This window comes from Rhinopithecus bieti, unplaced genomic scaffold (assembly GCF_001698545.2).
Source record: "Rhinopithecus bieti isolate Rb0 unplaced genomic scaffold, ASM169854v2 scaffold_6717, whole genome shotgun sequence".
NCBI classification, from domain to species: domain Eukaryota; kingdom Metazoa; phylum Chordata; class Mammalia; order Primates; family Cercopithecidae; genus Rhinopithecus; species Rhinopithecus bieti.
The window spans coordinates 155,307-176,084 of record NW_016805334.1 but is presented as its reverse complement, the minus strand read 5'-3'; the positions used below and the strand labels follow the sequence as shown (position 1 = coordinate 176,084).

Genomic DNA, 20,778 nt, shown 5'->3' with positions numbered 1-20,778 from the left:
CTGGCAAAGTAAAAATACCAGAGTAATGCAAAGAGAAAAAAAAAACTACATTTACTAAGTTTGCGGAAGTCAGTACCAGATGGAAAAACAGCCTCTTTCTCACATCCACAATGGGCATAGTACATCTTCAAACATCCGCATTGAAAAAGTCTGGGAGTTATCTTTCTTAGAGGGTCCATAATGTAAAGGAAATTTAAAATTTTTTTATATTTGAGTGAGCAGAACTAGACAGACTAAGCTGTTATTTTGTCCTGGGGTGCAAAGTGTGTTTTTTTGACTGTAGATGTGCTTATATGCTACTTACAATGGTAGCAAGGTGAAGTATCAGTACTGTTTCCACAGCAATAAACACAGAAATATATTTTAAAACTTTGTCGTTTAAAAATATCTGTTTCTAATGAACTTACGAAAAATTTATTTTAGGTACTATGTGGTGCACACAAAAAAGTTGAACTAAGAGTCAGAAGATTTGGAGTCTAGTTTGCGCTCCACAGCTAACTGGCAGTGTATCTTACTCTTTTGCCATGAATCCCATGTAAAATGTATTTGTTTAAACTTTCACATAATTTTAATTTATATTTATCTCAGAGTTTTGTTACAAAATTGTTTGCCTTTTTTGGAACGTATTTTAATTTTTTAAACTGTTAGCAAAATTCATATGGTTCAATCATCAAAAGTGTAAAAGGTTTGTCATGCAAAGTTGTCCTCCTACCCCTGCAACCCTCCTATTATTTCCATTCCCTCCTCCGAAAGATACTAATATTTTAGGGTTTTGTTTATTTTCCAGAGAATTTTATTTTATATATCCAATAAAGCCAATATCCTTTATTTTTAATGCATTTAAAACTGCTAAACTGTATTTATATAACAGCAAAAAATAAATTCTAATAGTTTCTGATGTGAAAGCTTTACTATTTGTATGTATTTTAAGTAATTTTAACTTTGGTTATGTTAAGGATGAACTGTCAAGAACAGATTATGAACAAAAAAGATTTGATCAGAAGAATCAGAGAACCAAGAAAGGTCAGAATATGGCTAAAGATATTAGAACCAACACACAAGATAAAACTGTAAACAAATCTGTAATTCCAAGAAAACATTCTCAAAAGCAAATAGAAGAGCATTTTAGAAATCTACCTATGAGGGGCATGCCTGCTTCAAGTTTACAGAAAGAGAGAAAGGAAGTAAGATCCTAATCTATTCTTTTAACATAATTGTTGTGTTATAATCGATCATTTCCTTTAAGAGATAATGAAGCGAATGTTAAAGGTGTTTTAAAAACATGAAGGACTATACAAATGTAAGTATCTTTACACTATTGATATTTAGGGTTTTGGATTTATAATGTGAAAAGCACTAAACAAAACAGATAGTTCCTTTCTTCTGAGATCTCACACCCTGACATCATCATTTTGTAGTTATAGCAAGTATAAAGGTATATCTAGAGGTCATCTAGTCCAAAAACTAGATTCTCTAGTTTATGGTACCCAAAATTGTGTTTCATTTGTGTGTGTGTGTGTGTGTATAGTTTATTTTTCAGTTTAGCAAATGCATGTTTAGTGCCTAGTATATGCAAGGCATGGTATTAGATGGTACGGAGGACATTTTTTTGACTGCCCTAAGCTATAAGTTTCTAAGTGCCAAGCATGGATTGTTGAGCAGATCAGTAAAGCATCTAATTCAGTGCTTGGTACTTAGTAGATGCTCAATAAATGCTACATTTCTGTGACATTTAGATTATGGTTGAAGGTGGATTCAGAAGTATATAAAATTATTTAAAGGTTAAGGTTACTGTATTTTTATTGTACTGGAGTAACTATGTAAAATGTATTTAAATATTTCTTGTTGGTGCTGAAAATATACTTAGTAATGTAAAAATTTTCATGTTTCTTAGGTGGATGATTTTTGTATTTAAAGCTTTTCAAACTAATGCTTGAAACCTGTATCTAGAATTTAAGAGCTGTTTAAAATAGAGATTATATTTGACCTAATCATTCTTATTATAATACTTAAGCTAGCAAAAGGAGGCTTTAGAAAAATGAGATAAGTGTTTGATGACTATTTTCATGGTGAGTTGAATAACTTTGTACACATAGGGGCTTTTGAAAGCAACCACAGTAATACAAGATGAAGATTATATGTTACAAGTCTATGGAAAGCCAGTTTATCAGGGCCATCGAAGCACTCTTAAAAAAGGACCATATCTCAGATTTAATTCTCCATCTCCTAAGTCCAAACCACAGAGACCAAAAGTAATAGAACGAGTTAAAGGTAAGGAATCTCATTTTTTATGTTTAATCTCATTTCTTAATAGTATCAGTTTAATATATAAAGTTTCTTTTCGTTTTTTATATTTATAGCTTATACTTGCTGTTCAAATTATATAATGCTTGGGGATGGAAAAATAGTTCCTCTTTGGAGAGGTGGGAAGAAATACACCAACATTTAAAAATCAGACACAACATAAGTATAATTGGGAAGAAATGTAGAATTAAGTGACATCTTCAGATAAAGCATCATAAAATTTTTATTTAGGAGAAAATGATTTTCTTTTTTAAAGACAGGGTCTCACTCTGTCCCCCAGGCTGGAGTGCCGTGACACAATCATGGTTCACTGCAGCCTCAACCTACTGAACTCGAGTGATCCTCCCTCCTCAGCCTCCCAAGTAGCTGGGATGACAGACGCACACTACCACGCCTGGCTGATTTTTTTGTATTTTTTGTAGAGACAGGGTTTTGCCACATTGCCCGGGCTGGGTGATCAAGATATGAATCTTGAGCATCTAAATTATAATCTAGGAAAGGAGACATTTCCCCAAAGACCTTGGTCCATTATGAACAGAAAGATCAGCCATATACTGTAAAAGTGTTGATGAGCATTTTTGCAGTTTTGTTTGTTTTCAAAGAAACTTAGGTAGAAAGGTGAAAACTGTTTTGCTTTTGTGTACAACTGAAAACATCTTCATTTATCACTGTGTGTTTTGAGTCACATCTATTGTTTCACTGGTACTGTATATTTAAATACACCTCTTGGTTATATACTAAGTCTGTTGACTTTGGTTATGTATTATAGTTTCTCAGCTTCTACTTAGCAATCAGTAAGGTAAAGCTGACAATATGTGATAACTAGTAGATACAAACCCATTTTCCTCTCTTATCCTTTCTAGAAGTTGGAGCTCTGGTGGTTACTTTAGTTCCCTTTCCTTTCTAAAGGTTATGCGATCATATAGAGTGTCAGGTTATATAGAAATTTTACTAATTTAAAATAGAAAGCATATAGCTTATGGGTGATATTTATCCTAATGGATAATATTTACCCTAAAGTTTTCTCTTTAGTGTAGCTTTGCTTTTTTGTTTGTTTGTTTTTTTTTTGATAGAGTCTTGCTCTGTCATCCGGGCTGGAGTGCAGTGGCACGATCTTGGCTCACTGCAACTTCCACCTCCCAGGTTCAGATGATTCTCTTGCCTCAGCCTCCCGAGTAGCTGGGGTTACAGGCATGTGCCATGACGCCCAGCAAATTTTTTTTTGTATTTTTATTAGAGACAGGATTTCGCCATGTTGGCCAGGCTGGTCTTGAACTCCTGACCTCAGGTGATCCACCCGCCTCAGCCTCCCAGAGTGCTGGGATTACAGGAGTGAGCCACCGTGCCTGGCCTAGTGTAGCTTTGCTATTAATTTATATGTGGGGTTTTGAAAGTCTTTGCAAAAAATAATTTGAGATTTTAAAATGCTTTCAAATCCAAAAATAACTTTATTCGGTAACCCTTTTAATGATCAGAAGTGATTGAGTGCCTGTATTAGTTCATTTTCACACTGCTATAAAGAATTACCTGAGACTGGGTAATTTATAAAGACAAGAAGGTGGAATTGACTCACAGTTCCACATCTCTGGGGAGGCCTCAGGAAACTTACAGTAATGGCAAAGGGAAGCAAGGCACATCTTACATGGCAGCAGGGGGGAAGGAGCAAAGGAAGCCATGCCCTTTTAAACTATCAGATCTCATGATAACTCACTCACTATCACAAGAACAAATTAGGGGAAACTGCCCCCATGATCCAGTCGTCTCCCACTAGGTCTCTCCCATGACACATGAGGATCAATTTGAGATGAGATTTGGGTAGGGACACAGAGCCAAGCCATATCAGAACCTAGGGACTTATGCTCATCCTAGGGCCTCAGTACCTGCTATTTCCTCCGTCTGGAGAGCTCTTCGTTCAGGCACTTGCATGGTTCTCGCTCTCAATTCTTCCGTCTCTGCTCTTAGATGATAGCTCCTTGGAGAGCTCTACCCTGACCATTCTATTCTAAGAATTATCTTCTGTTCCTCTTTATCTCCTCACCCTGCCATATTGTTCTTCATAGCACTTTGCACTTCCTGTGTTATATTTTTATTTGTTTGATTTATTATTTATTTTATTTATTTGTCACTACCAGACTATAAGCTCTATGAGTACAGTTGGTTTAGTCACCTCTGTATTCCTTGTGCCTGAAACAATGTTTAACACATATTAGATGCTGAACAAATATTTTAAATAAACACTCAAGAAAAATATTCATTCAATAGAATAAATGAGTATCAGAGAACAAGATGAAAGAATATAGACATGGTATGACAATTTTTCTTCCTGGGATCATAAACAAAAGGAAACTATATTTAAAACTACATCTGGGTGTGTAGGTTGGGCACAGTGGCTCATGCCTGTATTCCCAGCACTTTGGGAGGCTGAGGCAGGAAGATTGCTTGAGACCCGGTGTTCAAGACCAGCCTCAGCAACAGAGCTAGATCCTATCTCTACAATAAATTAAAAAAATTAGCTGGGCATGCCTGTAGTCCCAGCTACTTGGGAGGCTGAGGTGGGAGGATCGCTTCAGCACTTGAGCTTAGGAGTTCAAGTTTGCAGTGAGCTATGATAGTGTCACTGCACTCCAGCCTGGGCAACTGAGCAAGACCCTGTCTCTAAAAAGAAAATTAGATACATAAAAACACCCACATGTAAAGTGGAAGCGTAGATGACAGTCTGAGACATCACCACCAACCTGGGCACTGGGGAGATGGCGAAGACTGACCCCAAGACCTTGCAGGAACTCACCTCGGTGGCGTAGACACCCCTGCAGCAGACGCAAGATAAATTTCAGGCTATGTCTGACCAGATCATTGGGAGAATTGATGATATGAGTAGTCACATTGATGATCTGGAGAAGAACATCACAGACCCCATGACACAGGCTGGGGTGGAAGAACTGGAAGGTGAAAACAAGATACCTGCCACACACAAGAGTTGAGAGTTGCTAGTAATTTATAATGGAATCTGGAATATCATTTTTCTGAGCCAAGAGAAGATTGAATGACTTTTTTCAGCTAACTACTGTGTGTAGACAGGTTTTATATTATAAAGCATATATTCTTATCACATACTACATAGTCAGTTTATAGAGCAGTTTACCTACCACTTTCTTGAACATGGTATCTTTACATCTTGGACCTTGGTCAGTTGTGCTATTAATTATTAAACACTAAAACTTTGGCAGTTCCTGCATTTTTTTTTAAAAAAAATAAAGCACCCACATGTTAAAAGTAAAATGTAATGTTAGGAAATTATTTAGAAAATATTTTAGCCTGTTTTCCTTTGCCCTTTTACTTTATTCTTTATTTTGTGTGTGTGTGTGTGTGTGTTCCATAGACATTTATCCACTTCTCCAAAGAGAAATAAAATCAAATTTTTATTTTTTTTAAGATTTAGGATATAATGGCTATATGTGTATGTATACATCATAGGAACAGAAAAAAATGTATAGTAGTCCCCTTTTTCATGGGGGATATGTTCCAGTACCCTCAATGGATGCCTAAAACTGTGTATAGTACCAAGCTCTAACATGTACTATGTTCTTTTAATCTGACAACTGAGATGGCAACTAAGTTATTAATGGGCAGGTAGTGTCTACAGTGTAGAGACCCTGGACAAAGGGATGATTCATGTCCTGGGCAGGATGGAGCAGGATGGCATGAGATTTTATCATGCTACTCAGAACAGCGTACACTGTAAAACCTATGACTTAGCCAGGCATGGTGGCGCGCATCTGTGGTCTCAGCTACTTGGGACGCTAGGGTGGCAGGATCACTTGAGCCTGGGAGGCAGAGGTTGCATTGAGCTGAGATCGCACCACTGCACTCCAGCCTGGGTGGAGTGAGATTCCATCTAAAAAATAAATAAATAATTTTTAAAAACTTATGAATTGTTTATTTCTCGAATTTTCCATTTAATATTTTCCAGCAGGGTTGACCCTGGGTAACTGAGACAGGGAAAGAGAAACCACAGATAAGGAGAGACTACTGTATAATGATATTAGTAAGGTTTAAGTAAGTATAGAATCCGCTTATCTGTACATATTTTAAAAGGATAAAAGCTGGTTATTCAGAATTATGTTGTGTGTAAAGGTGTAATGAGAAAATGAAAATCATCAATTCCAAAAACGATCGTTAACTTTTCGTACCTATGGAAAAAAATTTAAAGAATTCAAACGTCGTTGGAATATTCTTCAGAATGTTTAAAAATTTTTTCTAGTTGTTGTATCTATTTTGTCATAGTAGCTGTACCAGTTGTATATCTATTCAGGGGCTGGCAACTGTGGCCTACACGTGAGCTGCCTGTTTTTATAAAGTTTCATTGGCCTCTAACTGTGTTCATTCATGTGTATATTGTCCATGGCTTCTTTCATGATACAACAGCAGAACTGAATCATTACAGCTGAGATCACATGGCTTGCCAGACAGATATTTACTATCTGGCCATTTAAGAAGTTTGCCACCTCTAGTCTATATACTACTTCTGTTTTGGGGCCTTGTAACCTTATATATAGAATTAAGATTTTTCTGTGAAGAGCTGTTTTATTTCTAGATGTCTGGATAGTAGATATTCTAACAATATTTTTAAAATATCTGCCATTGGTGATTATTTTAGGCACTAAGGTAAAGTCAATAAGAACACAGACTGACTCCTATGCAACAAAACCTATGAAGATAGATTCTAAAATGAAACATTCCGTTCCTATGTTACCTCATGGCGATCAGCAGTATTTGTTCAGCCCAAGTAGAGAAATGCCTACTTTTTCAGGTACACTGGAAGGTCATCTGATTCCTATGGCAATTCTTTTAGGTAAGAATCAACAAAATATGTGGGATGAATTTTATTTTATTTATTTATTTATTTATTTGTTTGTTTGTTTATTTATTAGAGACGGGGTTTCGCTATGTGGCTCAGGCTGGTCTGGAACTCCTGGACTCAAGCAATCTGCCCACCTCAACCTCTGAAAGTGCTGGGATTACAGGCCCGAGCCACCATGCCCAGCCAGTGAATTTTAAATTCTTATCAGCAGTAGCAGAACTTACAAAATGGTACTAATATGATAGTCATCTACCTTTTCCTGTAAATGTTATTTGTTTTTTTGGGAGGGCCTCAGAATATGTTTTATGCTGTGTAATACCAATCTCTGAAATAATGGGTTCCTGCTATAGTTTCACCAACAGGAAAAATTCTTTTGGTGTGTTATAGTATATTATTGTAGATGAAATGAAATTTTAAACAATGTTTTGGCTGGGCACAGTGGCTCATGCCTTTAATCACAGTATTTCGGGAAGCCGAGATGGGAGGACTGCTTGAGACCTGGAGTTTGAGACCAGCCCGGGCAACATAGCAAGTACCTTGTCTCAAAAAAAAAAAAAAAAAAAATAGCTGGGCTTGGTGGCTCACGCCTGTACTCCTAGCTACTCTGGAGGCTGAAGCAGGAGAATCCCTTCAGCCCAGGAGTTTGAGGCTACAGTGAGTGATGATTATGCCACCATACTCCAGCCTGGACAACAGAGCAAGACCCTGTCTCTTAAAAAAAAGGTTAAATATGTCATGGACATTCATAATAATTCAAGAAGTTTGATTGTCTTGTTAATATCCTTATGTCTTTGGGGAAGTATTAAGGTACTTTTTTGGGTACTTTTGAACTAGGCTATCATAAGTGAAAGCTGTGTGGGTGTGTAATCTAAGCCAATAGTTCTTTATTTACTTACTTGCCTTCTCTCGGAGTCATCATGTTAAAAATTGAACAGATCATTTTTGTCCTCACACCAGCTCTTCAAGTCTAGTTAGCTTTTTTTCCCCTTTAGTGTTATTGCTGTTCTTTTGTTTTGATTAACAGTAAGTATGAATATTTTTTAACATAAGAGAATTTTTTATTTTTGATATTATGGGTTAATGGCATGTCAACATAATAGCTCTCTGTTTAAACATATCTTCTAGTAATAAAATAGCTAACACTTTTAAAGTCCTTACTGTGTGCCAGGTACAGTTCTGAGCATTTTACATATGTTCTTTCATTTAATCCACCCTAGAAAGCACATGGTAATATACAGATTGTATACCTAAGGAAACTGAAGCACAAAAGGGTTACATACTTTGTCAAAGGCCACACAGCTAGAGTGGTGCCAGGATTCAAACCCAGGCAGAGACAGTCTGGCTTTATAGTCTGTGTTTTCAACAAGTACACTGTACTACCCCTCTTTACTTTGATATGTACAAAACAAATGGGACTTTGGAAGTGAAAGTTGTTGACATTTTAAATGTGGATAATATTAGTAGCTTTCTATTAGCCTTTATTTTGAGGATTAAATTAGATAGTGAAGTGTTTAGTACGTATAAATGCCTAATAAAAGTCACTGGGTATGGTGAGTATGTCGACAATGCTGATGATGGAGGGAGAGGTGATTGTCAGATAGGGCTTTTTTAAATATGAGAATATAGCCATTAAGATCCAGCTGGTGTATTAGACTTTTCCCTTTTTTTCTGAACTAGTTGACTTATTTTTTCCCCTAAACCTCTTAGGACAAACCCAAAGTAATAGTGATACCATGCCACCTGCTGGAGTGATTGTCAGCAAGCCACACCCTGTAACTGTGACTACTTCTATTCCTCCGTCATCTCGAAAAGTAGAAACTGGAGTAAAGAAACCTAACATAGCTGTTGTAGAAATGAAGTCAGAAAAAAAGGATCCTCCTCAGCTTACTGTACAGGTATGCTAGGGTGCATGAGTAGAAAATTTTAAGGAAGAAAAAATTTGTTTACTTAACGTTAGTACAGAAATCCATTATATTGCTTCATGAAAATATTGCTTTTTATCATGGCTCCTTTTATTTTAAAATTTATTTTTATTTTTTAGACAGAGTTTCGCTCTTGTCACCCAGGCTGGAGGGCAATGGTGCAGTCTCAGCTCACTGCAACCTCTGCCTCCTGGGTTCAAGTGATTCTCCTGCCTCAGCCTCCCGAGTAGCTGGGATTACAGGCACCTGCCACCACGCCCGGCTAATTTTTTTGTTTTTTTGTTTTTCTGTAGAGATGTGGTTTCACAGGTTGGCCAGGCTTGTCTCAAACTCCTGACCTCAGGTGACCCACCTGCCTGGGCCTCCCAAAGTGCTGGGATTAACAGACATGAGCCACTGTGCCCAGCCAGCTCTGTTACTTTTTAAACTGTAATATTAATGTGATGTTTCTATCCTGTTTTCCATGATTTAAGCTGCTCTTCTAGGCCAATGACTTATATACAAGTGGCTTGATGATATTCCAAGGGGAATAATTTAACCGTGTATTATAATTAATTTTAAAGAGTTAATATATGTGACTTATATAATTAATACTTCAAACTTTACACTAGCATATGTTAGAAGATTTGAATGAATACAAGACTTAAACAGCCTCATGTGGGAAGAAACCCTTTGACATTTCACGTTCAAACATCTACCCTTCAGCCTGGGATCCAGCTGTAGAAGCTGAGGTCTTCACCAGGTCTGGACAAAAGTGAACAGGAGTGTTTACATGTGACTTTCTATTGACCAGTCAGGAGGCAACTGTAGGAAAGTGTTCATGAACTATGGTAAACTTTTTGGCTGATTTACTCCAACCCCTGTGTTCATCTTACCATCCTTGCTTACTTCCAAATAATTAGAACACCCCAGTCCTTAGACTGCTCCTGGGTTCCTCTTGTGATTGAGCCAGGACAAATGAGTTTTCTTGGGCAACTTAGTATGCCCTCTGGGAAGAGAGAAGACTTGCCTCATTCTTGGATCCTGACCACTGAGGAGAAGATAATCCTGGAGCTGTCAGATGCCACCACATGAACAGTCAACAGCCTCTTAGTACTGATTTTTGACTGGACACTCCTCCCTGAACAAATGAACCATCCATTTCTTCTGCACAAATTTATACAGAACAGCCTCAACCCACCAGCCTGAGAGATTCCCAGGGACTTAGAAATCGCCCATGTAGCTCCACAAACACTTCATTCTCATGGAGTGACTTCTGCCCTGCAGCTAAAATTGACAGTGTGTTTTCACAGCCAAGTTGTTAGGGCTGAGGCAGCCAGTGGGTCTCAGGAAGATTCCTGGCCCTGTGCTTGAGAGGAGCAAACGCACAATAAAGCCCTGGCCTGGAGCAGAACCTTTCAACTCCCAATCATTTTTGCAGGGCAGGGAACTCCCAACATGAACCTAAATGTGTTCCTCACTTACAGCAGTCTTTGGGCATCCTTCTGACAGTGTAGGCTCACTAACTCAGCGGTGCAGCAGCTATGGAGGCTTTGGGAAACCTGGGGACACTTTAGCCTGGACAGCAACCTGAGCCAAGTGCAAACCCAGTCAATGTGTATTGAATGAATGAGCATCACTAACACAGTCAGTTCATGGAGGAAATTAAAGGATCTAGATCAGGGGGAAAAAATCCTAAATTAAAAGGCAAACAACACACAGTAAGAACATATGAAAGGAAGATGCTAGTAAAGCATTAATTTTTAAATATAAAGATCTCCATAAATTAATAAGAAAACACAGATCCAAGTCTAGAAATGTTCAAAGGACATAAGACTCTACAAAAGAGGAAGTACAGTTTATCAGCAAGCAAACTAAATAAATTTTGCCAGTAACCAAGATAATGCAAATTAAAATAACAGTAATATGCATCCATTTAAAAACTATTATTGCTGAAACAATCATATTATCTAATTTTGGTGAGGGTTGGGTAAAACTTAGAATTAATTATGTTTTTGATGATGTAAGTAGAGGTTGTTAGGATTACATTTCACCAGTACTTCCAAGAATCTTAAGTATTTGTGTCCTGTGGCCCAGAAAGTTAATCCAATATCTGGTTATCTAGCATAGTGAATTAATTTAGAGTTTAGAGTTTAGGAAGAAAATTTTGTGCTTGTGTGTGTGTAAGTTTTTTTTGTAGTGATATATATATAATAGTGGAAAATTGGAAATTTCCTAAATTTTCTAATTGAAACATAAATAATTAAGATATGTTTGTTGAAATGTTATATAGTCATTTAAAAATATAATTATGAAGTCTATACAAAAGCATGATAAGTGTTTATGGTTCTTCGTTGTAATCACAATGAAAATCAAGAATGAAAACTATTTTAAATTTTAGTTATATATAAGTAGATGGGTAAAAGACGAAAGTGTGCAATAGTGAAACGATGAAGTTACGCTTCAATTAGAGATTTTTTTTTTTTTTTTTTTTTTGAGTGGCGGTTGGCGCGGTGCTGTGCGGGCGCCGGCCGGGGGCTAGAGGGCGCGATCTCGCTCACGCTGCAGCTGGGGCTGGCGGCACGCCCCTCGCGCCCGGGGTTGGCGCGGCGTTCTGCGGCGCTGCTCAGCCTCGGGTGAGTAGCTGGGACTACAGGCGCCGCGCCGCCCCCGCGTCCGGCTAGTTTTTTTGTATTTTTAGTAGAGAGCACGTTTCCCGTCGTCTAGCCAGGACGGTCCTTCGATCTCCTGAGCTCGTGATCCGCCTCGGCCTGTGCCTCCCAAAGTGCTGGATTAGCAGCGGGCCTATTGACCACCAGGCGCGCCGGGCCAGATAGAATTTGTGTGTTTTCCTTTTTTTCATATTTTATAAAATATCCTTTCATAATTTAAAAGTTTTGTTATCCATTGGCTTCACAATAAAACTTAAAGGGCATGCTTTGTTTTATGTATATGTATATATACACACATACATGTACATGTATATACACATACTCATAAAAATATTTGAGTAAAAATGATAAACAGAAAACTGAATGTTGTATTCTGTTTTAGGTATTACCCAGTGTAGATATTGACAGCATTTCAAATGGTAGCACTGATGTTGGTTCACCTCTGTCTAGTCCCAAAGAAGCATCTCTTCCTCCTGTGCAAGCTTGGATAAGGGTATATTTCAGAATTTTATCATATTATTTTGAGTAATGTAATGTCTGACTGTAGATTTTAGCTAATGTTACTCCGTTTAAAGCCTTTTATCATAATGATAACTTATTATAATAATCTGTATTTTGAGGGAAAGATTCAAAACAATTTTTTTTTTTTTTTAGGCAGAGTCTTGTTCTGTCGCCCAGTCTAGAGTGCAGTGGTGAGATCTCAGCTCACTGCAACCTCCACCTCCTGGGTTCAACCAATTCTTCTGCCTCAGAGCTGGTATTACAGGTGCCCGCCACCACGCCCAGCTCATTTTTGTATTTTTAGTAGAGACAGGGTTTGACCATGTTGGCCAGGATGGTCTTTAACTCCTGACTTCAAGTGATCCCTCTGCCTCGGCCTCCCAAGTTCTGGGATTACAGGCGTGAGCCACCACACCAGCCCAAAACAAATTTTGAGTTGTTTATGAACTTGTTTGTTTCAGATCCTTACATTTGTAATTATTTGGAAAGTGATAATCTTTAGTGTAAACTTTTTGGTAATTTAAGTTGTGAAACTCTCATGTGAAGAAAGAATTTCTGTTTCTTTGGTGATGAATCTTTGATTAACATGGGAATTATAGATTTTCTAAGTGTAAATTTTATAGTGACAGGTGGAGTTTATATTTTGGAATGTTACCTTGTTATCCTACTGTTGACATGATACAAAAATACATATTTCTTTCTGGTATTTATTTGCTTTTGAATAATGAAGTTATGGCTTTACTACACAGCAAAATAGCACTGTAACTTACCCCAGGTAAGTTTATTTATTTAATTTGTTTATTGTAAGCAAATTTGGCCGACGATACAGTTTTAAAAGGAGAGAGAACACCAGCAATCTTTCATGATCACAAGTAATGAAATGGAACTGACCTTAAGTGACATTTGTGCTTAATTGAATTTTTTCATCAGTAATTTTTTTAGGCTTCTGTTTATTGAAACTTCTGTGATAGCAAGTAATAAATTTTTAGACTGTTTATCATTCTGCTCTCAGTAAGAGGCTATTGCATGACTACATTTTATATAATGAGGCCTAAAGGTTAGATTTGTAAAATGACTATTTTGTTTTTTTTTCCTGAATTATTTGATTCTGTATCTGTCTTCGTGTGAGTTTGTGTTTGTTTATACTTAGATATCTACACATGTAAACACTTTTCTTTGTCTCAGTTATATCAACCTGTTGACCAATTAAGTGATATTGCTGATGGAGTCCTTTACAGAAAAACAGCTGATTAATTTTTTAAAGCTATTGAAATGTTGACCTAATGGCTTGGGGACTAGCTTGGATTTCATTTACTAATTAAATCAATTCTGAATAGGGTATTAAAATGATAAAAAAGGACCATGTAATTATAAGCTTATACTATAGGTGGAAATATGATAAATTACTTATAAATTTTAAAAGTGTTAAGCACAACAAACACTTTCTGAAAATGCTTTCTTAGACTCCAGAAATTATGAAGGTAGAAGAAGAAGAGGTGAAGTTTCCAGGAACTAACTTTGATGAAATAATCGATGTCATACAGGTAACAAAGCTTAGAAACCATGAGAAATTATTTTTCTACCAGTATTTTTCCAGGTTGTTGACTATCTTTGAACTATCAATATCATGTTACAGTGCTTTGAGATACTTTCTTTTACTTTTGAGTTAAATATACTTTTATTTTAAAAATTATAAAGTTGTTATTCTAGAATGTCTTTTGTCTGTATCACCTATCTGCCTTCATGAAGCTTCATGATTATCTGCCGTTTCCCACCTAGATTTTGTCTGTCTAGTTTCCTGCTTTCTTCTTTCTTTCCACTTCCTTTGGCTTCTTTTCCTCCAATTTGTCTTTTTTTTCATTCTATTACATTTATCTATTTTGATTTTTGGATTTGTGGTGAAGTGACCAGTTAATTAATATTGAGAAAAAAAGTTGTGAGGAATCTACAATCCAAAGGAATATCCCATATGGAAGGGTTATAGAAATGATAGAAATAATGAAATAGAGGGAAAATAGGCAGAAGTAAATTAAAAGGGTGGGAGAAAAGATCATAGAACATTGAAACTGCTTGACTATTATGTCAGTAGATTTTAAAGAAGACATTTGATCATGTTTCTTTGACTTTTAGAGCTAAGATCAGTTTTGTTAATCATAAAATGAAATCCAATTTTAGAATATGCAGAGGTGTGCAGTATATTCATGTTATTTGCTCACCGACGTATCTTTTCTTATGTGAGTAGCCACATGAGAATTTTGAAGGCAGGGACCTTATTCATTTTTATATTCCTAATGCCTAGCAAAGGTACTTGGTAATTGTTTATGCAATATACAAGTGAAAGAAACGGTTATAGAAGTAGCAGAGGATTTAGCATTCAAAGACAGGTGTTCCTGTAGTAGCTCTGCCATTTATTAGCTGTGGACTTCATTTTTCAATGGAATAATATTACTGAGTTGTAGTAGTTAGAGAGACCCAAAGTGTTTTTGATTGAATTATTTATAGGTAAAATGATGTGATATCTGTGATTTGCTTCAAAATGATATGTGAAGGGGAAAGTGGCTAGATGAGACAAGATTGACCGTAAGTTGACAGTTGTTAAAGTTGGGGAGCAGATAAATGCAATTCATGTTACTTATGTAACAGATACAGTACATGGACACTGTTTACTTTTAAACACATATGATATATTTTGTAATAAAAAATTTAACAATTCCAGAAATAACTCTATTGATTATGATGTGGTAATGCAAATAATTTGTAAGATGACTGACCTAATTGCATATTTAAATGTAAATTGTAATTTATATAAGAGCAAATAGTGATTTTGGTAGTGTATTAGTCCATTTTGCATTGTTGTAAAGGAATTACTGGGTAATTTATAAAGAAAAGAGATTTAAGGCCAGGTGCAGTGTCTCATGCCTGTAATCCCAGCACTTTGGGAGGCCGAGGCAGGTGGATTACCTGAGGTCAGGAGTTCAGGACCAGCCTGGCCAACATGGTGAAACCCTGTCTCTACCAAAAAATGCAAAAATTAGCCGGGCATAGTGGTGGGCGCCTGTCATCCCAGCATCTCGGGAGGCCAAGGCAGGAGAATTGCTTGAACCCAGGAGGCAGAGGTTGCAGTGAGCTGAGATCGTACCATTGGACTCCAGCCTGGGTGACAAGAATGAAACTATGTCTTAAAAAAAAAAAAAAAGTGAAGAGATTTAATTGACTCATGACTCTGCAGGCTGTAAAAGAAGCATGGTGCCAGCAACTACTTCTGGTCAGGACCTCAGGAAGCTTTTACTCAGGTAGAAGGCTGGGAGGGTCCAGATGTGTCACAAAGCAAGAGAGGGAGCAAGAGAGAGGGGAGGATGTGCCAGTCTCCTTTAAACAATCAGCTCTCTCTCACAAACTAACTTAGTACCATAGGGAGGGCACCAAGCAATTCATGAGAGATCGGCCCCCATGACCTAAGCACCGCCCACCAGGCCCCATCTCCAACACTGGGGATCACCCTTCAACATGAGATTTGGAGGGGACAAATATCCAAACCATATCAGGAAGCATCAGTTTTTTAATGATAATTATTAAGTTCATACATTTCTTGAGAGAAGTAATAGTGTTTTATGCAGGAATAATTATTTTTTTAGTTTATTTTATGATTGCATAAAATCAATATTGGGTTCTAAAAAGACAAACTGATTGTGTAATTAAGGGTTCCTCAATATGGTATGTATGACTAATGTGTATATTATAATTAATGTGATACCACCTAATTAGAAATGCTGTTGGTTAACTTAGAAGTGTTTCTTAATTCACCTAGTTCCTTGCCTATAGTTGATACTCAGTAAATGTTGAACAAATACATGAATATAATAGTTTTGGTTTTGTTACTACCAGGAAGAGGAAAAATGTGATGAAATTCCAGACTCTGAACCAATTCTGGAGTTTAACAGAAGTGTTAAAGCTGATTCTACAAAATATAATGGTCCTCCATTTCCGCCAGTTGCTTCTACTTTTCAGCCCACTGCCAATATTCTGGATAAAGTAATTGAGAGAAAAGAAACATTGGAAAATAGCTTAATTCAATGGTAAGTTTACAATGTTTTTGGTATGAATAGAACCATAGTAGCAAATATAAATGGAAAGTATTAAATTGTGGCTGAAAGTATTCCTTGTCTTCTTTTGTTTATTAAACTTTCTTTGCTTTAGTCACTGGAAAGTGTTTGATATAATGCTGAGGGCTTAACTATTGTTGGAGATATTGTTTTTGTCCTTGAATATTTGTACTCAGTCTGTCTACTCTGGCAAAGTAGACTATTAGGAAACCTTAAAAAATGTACATTTCTTTAAGCCAGTGATTCATTTCCGGAAACTTATCCTAAGGAAGTAATTATGGTTTGCTACTGGGCCAGGGATCCCCAACCCCAGGGCCACGAACCAGTACCCGTCTGTGGCCTGTCAGGAACTAGGGAACTAAGCTGCACAGCAGGAGGTGAGCAGCAGGTGAGTGAGCATTACCACCTGAGCTCCACCTCCTGTCAGATCAGCCATGGCATTAGATTTCATAGAAGCGCAAACCCTATTGTGAACTGTGCATGCGAGGGATCTAGGTTGCATGCTCCCTATGAGAATATAATGCCTGATGATCTGAGCTGAAACAATTTCATCCCAAATCCATGCCCCCATCCCCTACCCCACCACCCCTGCCCTGGTCTGTGGAAAAATTGTCTTCCACAAAACCAATCCCTGATGCCAAAAAGGTTGGGACTGCTATACTAGGCCATATAATACCTGGAACTACAAAGAAGGCACTGTTCAGGTTTGTTACATTCTGATAACAACAAGTTGTAATATGTTACTGTTGTTACATATTACAATAACAATTGTAACTTGTTACATATGAATATGAAATGAACTCTATTATTTGTATTTTTACTTGTAAGAAACCTTAAGGAAGTTATGGAATAAGTAAAACGGCTGAATATTAATATAATTATGAAAATTAGGTTTAGAATAAATTTAGTGATATAAAAAGATATTAATAACGTACTGGCATATAAACGAAGCAGGATACTAACAGTGTAACCCCAGTTTACAAGATCTTACTCAAAAGTAAGTATACAGCCAGTGCAGTGGCTCACGCCTGTAATCCCAGCACTTCGAGAGGCCAAGGCGAGTGGGTCACCTGAGGTCAGGAGTTCGAGACCAGCCTGACCAACATGGTGAAACCCTGTCACTACTGAAAAAACAAAATACAAAAATTAGACAGGTGCGATGGCGCACACCTGTGGTCTCAGCTACTCGGGAGACTGAGATAGGAGAACTGCTTGAACCTGGGAGGTGGAGGTTGCAGTGAGCTGAGACTGCGCCACTGCACTCCAGACTGGGTGAAAGAGTGAGACTCTGTCTCAAAACAAAGCAAAACAAAACAAAAAAGTGTGCGTAAAACAAAAGTTTGAAAAAGCATATATACCAGATTGACTGTTTATCCCTGAACCTAGGATTATAGGCAAGCTTTATCCATGTTTTAAACTCTTAGATATTTTCTAAATTTTCTATAATGAACGCCTATTATTTATACAATAATTTTTAAGAAGTCTATTAGTTGCACTAAAGATATGTTCTGGAAGTCTCCTGTTCCCCTTTCCCTTCCTGAAGATGACCTTGGAAATAGATTTTTTCTTTACATTTTAAGAGGAAAACTACCTATAATATAGCCTATATGTGTATTGCCTTGAAGAGAGGGCAGCTAGACTTCTTTTCTAGCTCTGATCTTACATGGTTTTTATGTGTGCGCTCAGAGTGGAAATCAAACAGTTTAGGTACATGATATGCCAGAGAGTCATTGGTCCAAGTCTTATTTTGAGTTTAGGAGTTCTTTTAAGCTTTTCATTAGACTAATCTGGAAGATTTTAATTTGATTTCATAAACTATCTCCTACAAGGAGATTCTGTTTACTGTGGTTTATCTTCTTCAGAGGCACTTTTTTTTTTTTTTTTTTTTTGAGACAGAGTCTCACTCTATTGCCTAGACTTAGTGCAGTGGTGTGATCATGGCTCACTGCAGCCTCGACCTCCTGACCTCAAGCCATCCTCCCACCTCAGCCTCCTGAGCAGCTGGGACTACAGGCACATACCACCATGCCCAGCTAATTTTTGTATTTTTTGTAGAGACAGTGTTTTGCCCTGTTTCTCAGGATGGTCTTGAACTCCTGAGCTCAAGCAATCTGCCCAACGTGGCCTCCCAAAGTGCTGAGATTACAGGTGTGCACCATGATGCCCAGCCCATTTTATTTTTTTTCTTTCAGATTTAACTTTCAGAATGACTACTTTCACGCCAACATGTTTGTGACATCGGTAAAGGTTATTTTTAAGGGTGGTATGTCTGACATTTTTTACATTTCAATCAAATTGAGGAATCTTAACTTTTATCTACCCCACCATCCCCTCAGGGTAGAGCAAGAAATAATGTCAAGAATTATCTCTGGGCTCTTTCCAATCCAGCAACAGATTGCACCTAATATCAGTGTTTCAGTCAGTGAGACAAGTGAACCACTGACTTCTGACATTGGTAAGTGAAATGGAATCTTTTTTGTTTTTATTAAAAGACAAAAGCTTTAGTTCATTGTGGATTTATATATTCCAGAGGTCAAGTAAATTCTCCAGTAACAAAAGGTAAGTTCTTCTAACCTTACTTCCTAGTACTTCTTTGGTGATGGTTAGTTCTCTCTCATCCTCTTATTTCATATTGCAGCTTTCAGATTATTAAACCACTCTTCATACCTCCCACCCCAAATCTCTCTGTTATCCCCCTAGTACTTTGTACATATTTTTGTTATAGTAGTTATCAGATTGTATTAAAGTTGGTTTCCATATCTGTCTCACCCTTTAGATTATAAATTACTTAGGATTTAAGGATGTTTCTCCTTTTGTGCCTAGTCCTTGCCTGAAACCCAACAAGAGTTTAATTATTCATTGAATGGTTAAAATGAGCCTTTCTTTATGGAGCCTATGCCATTCTTTTTTTCCTTCCCTCCTTCCCTCTTCTTCTCCCCCTTTCTCTTCTCCATTTTTTTCTTTCCTTCCTCTTCTTTTTCTCCTTCCCGCTTTTCCTTTTCTTCTCCCCTTCTCTTCCCCATTTTCTTTGCTTCCTCTTCTTTTCTCTTTCCCCTTTCCCTCTTCTTCTCCCCATTCTCTTCCCCATTTTTTCCTTCTCCCTCTTCCTCATATTTTCTTCCTTTCCACGTCCTTTTTGTTTTTTTGAGGTAAGTTTACTTTCCATAAAAATCACCACTTCTAAGTGTACAGTTTGACAAGTTTTTTGTTTGTTTGTTTTAATTAGAGCCAGGGTCTCCTTCTGTCATCTAGGCTAGAGCCTGGACTGCAGTGACATGATCATAACCCACTGTAACCTCTAACTCCTGGGCTCAAGCAACACTCCTGCCTCAGCCTCCCAAGTAATTAGGACCATAGGTATGCACCACCATGCCCAGCTAAAAATAATTTTGGGGCCAGGCACAGTGGCTCACACCTGTAATCCCAGCACTTTGGGAGGCCAAGGAGGGCAGATCACCTGAGGTGAGGAGTTCAAGATCAGCCTGGCCAATATGGTGAAACCCTGTCTCTATGAAAAATACAAAAATCAGCTGGGTATGGTGGCACACACCTATAATTCCAGCTACTCCAGAAGCTGAGACAGGAGAATTGCTTGAACCCAGGAGGTGGAGGTTGCAGTGAGCCAAGATCACGTCACTGCACTCCAGCCTGGGCAATAAAGCGAGACTCTATCTCAATCAGTCAATCAGTACATTTTGTAGAGATGGGGTCTTGCTATATTGCCCAGGCTAATCTCATGCTCCTGGCCTCAAGTGGTCTCCTGCCTCAGCCTCCCAAAGCCCTGGGATTACAAGAGTGAGTCACTGCACCTGCCCCAGTCTGACAAGTTTTGACAAGTTCACACAGCTATATATTAGCCACATAATCATAAGATAGAAAAACATTTCTGTCTTCTCCAAAAGCTTCCTTATGCTATTTTGCAGTCAATTCCTAAACCTCACTCATGCACTGTCCTCAAACAACACTGACCTGCTTTCTATTACTGTATTTTTACCTTTTCTAGAATTTCATACATATGTAATCATGCAATATGTAGCCCGTTGTTGGCTGGCTTCTTTTATTAGCACAATATTTTGACAATCATGCTATTGCATGTAGTCATACTATAATGTATATATATACCATAATTTGTCAATCCATTTACCAGTTGATGGACGTTCGTAGTCTTTTCAGTTTTTGGCTATTATGAGCAAAGCTGCTATGAACATTTGTAAGCAAATCTTTGTGTAGAAATCTTTTAATTTTGCTTGGTCATATGATAAGTAAATGTTTAACTTTTTAAGAAACTGCTAAACATTTCCAAAAGTGGGTGTACTATTTTGCATTCTACCCAGCAGTGTATGCGACTTTAGTTGCTCCACATCCTCCCCAACACTTGGTGACTTGGTGTTGTCAGTGTTTATAATTCTAGCCATTTCTGAACATATGTGGAGGTA

The 20,778-nt window shown here is 37.5% G+C and overlaps 1 protein-coding gene and 1 pseudogene across 1 annotated transcript in view; both read left to right on the top strand.

Moving 5' to 3' along the window:
- KIAA0586 (KIAA0586 ortholog) overlaps positions 1-20,778 on the top strand; it is a 132,802-nt gene that overhangs the window by 37,212 nt on the left and 74,812 nt on the right. Inside the window, 8 exon segments of the mRNA XM_017872202.1 lie at positions 955-1,184; positions 2,097-2,271; positions 6,962-7,156; positions 8,873-9,060; positions 12,121-12,231; positions 13,703-13,783; positions 16,125-16,315; positions 18,679-18,797. Coding sequence (XP_017727691.1) covers positions 955-1,184; positions 2,097-2,271; positions 6,962-7,156; positions 8,873-9,060; positions 12,121-12,231; positions 13,703-13,783; positions 16,125-16,315; positions 18,679-18,797 — 1,290 coding nt within the window.
- On the top strand, positions 5,055-5,285 carry LOC108529721 (heat shock factor-binding protein 1 pseudogene; annotated as a pseudogene).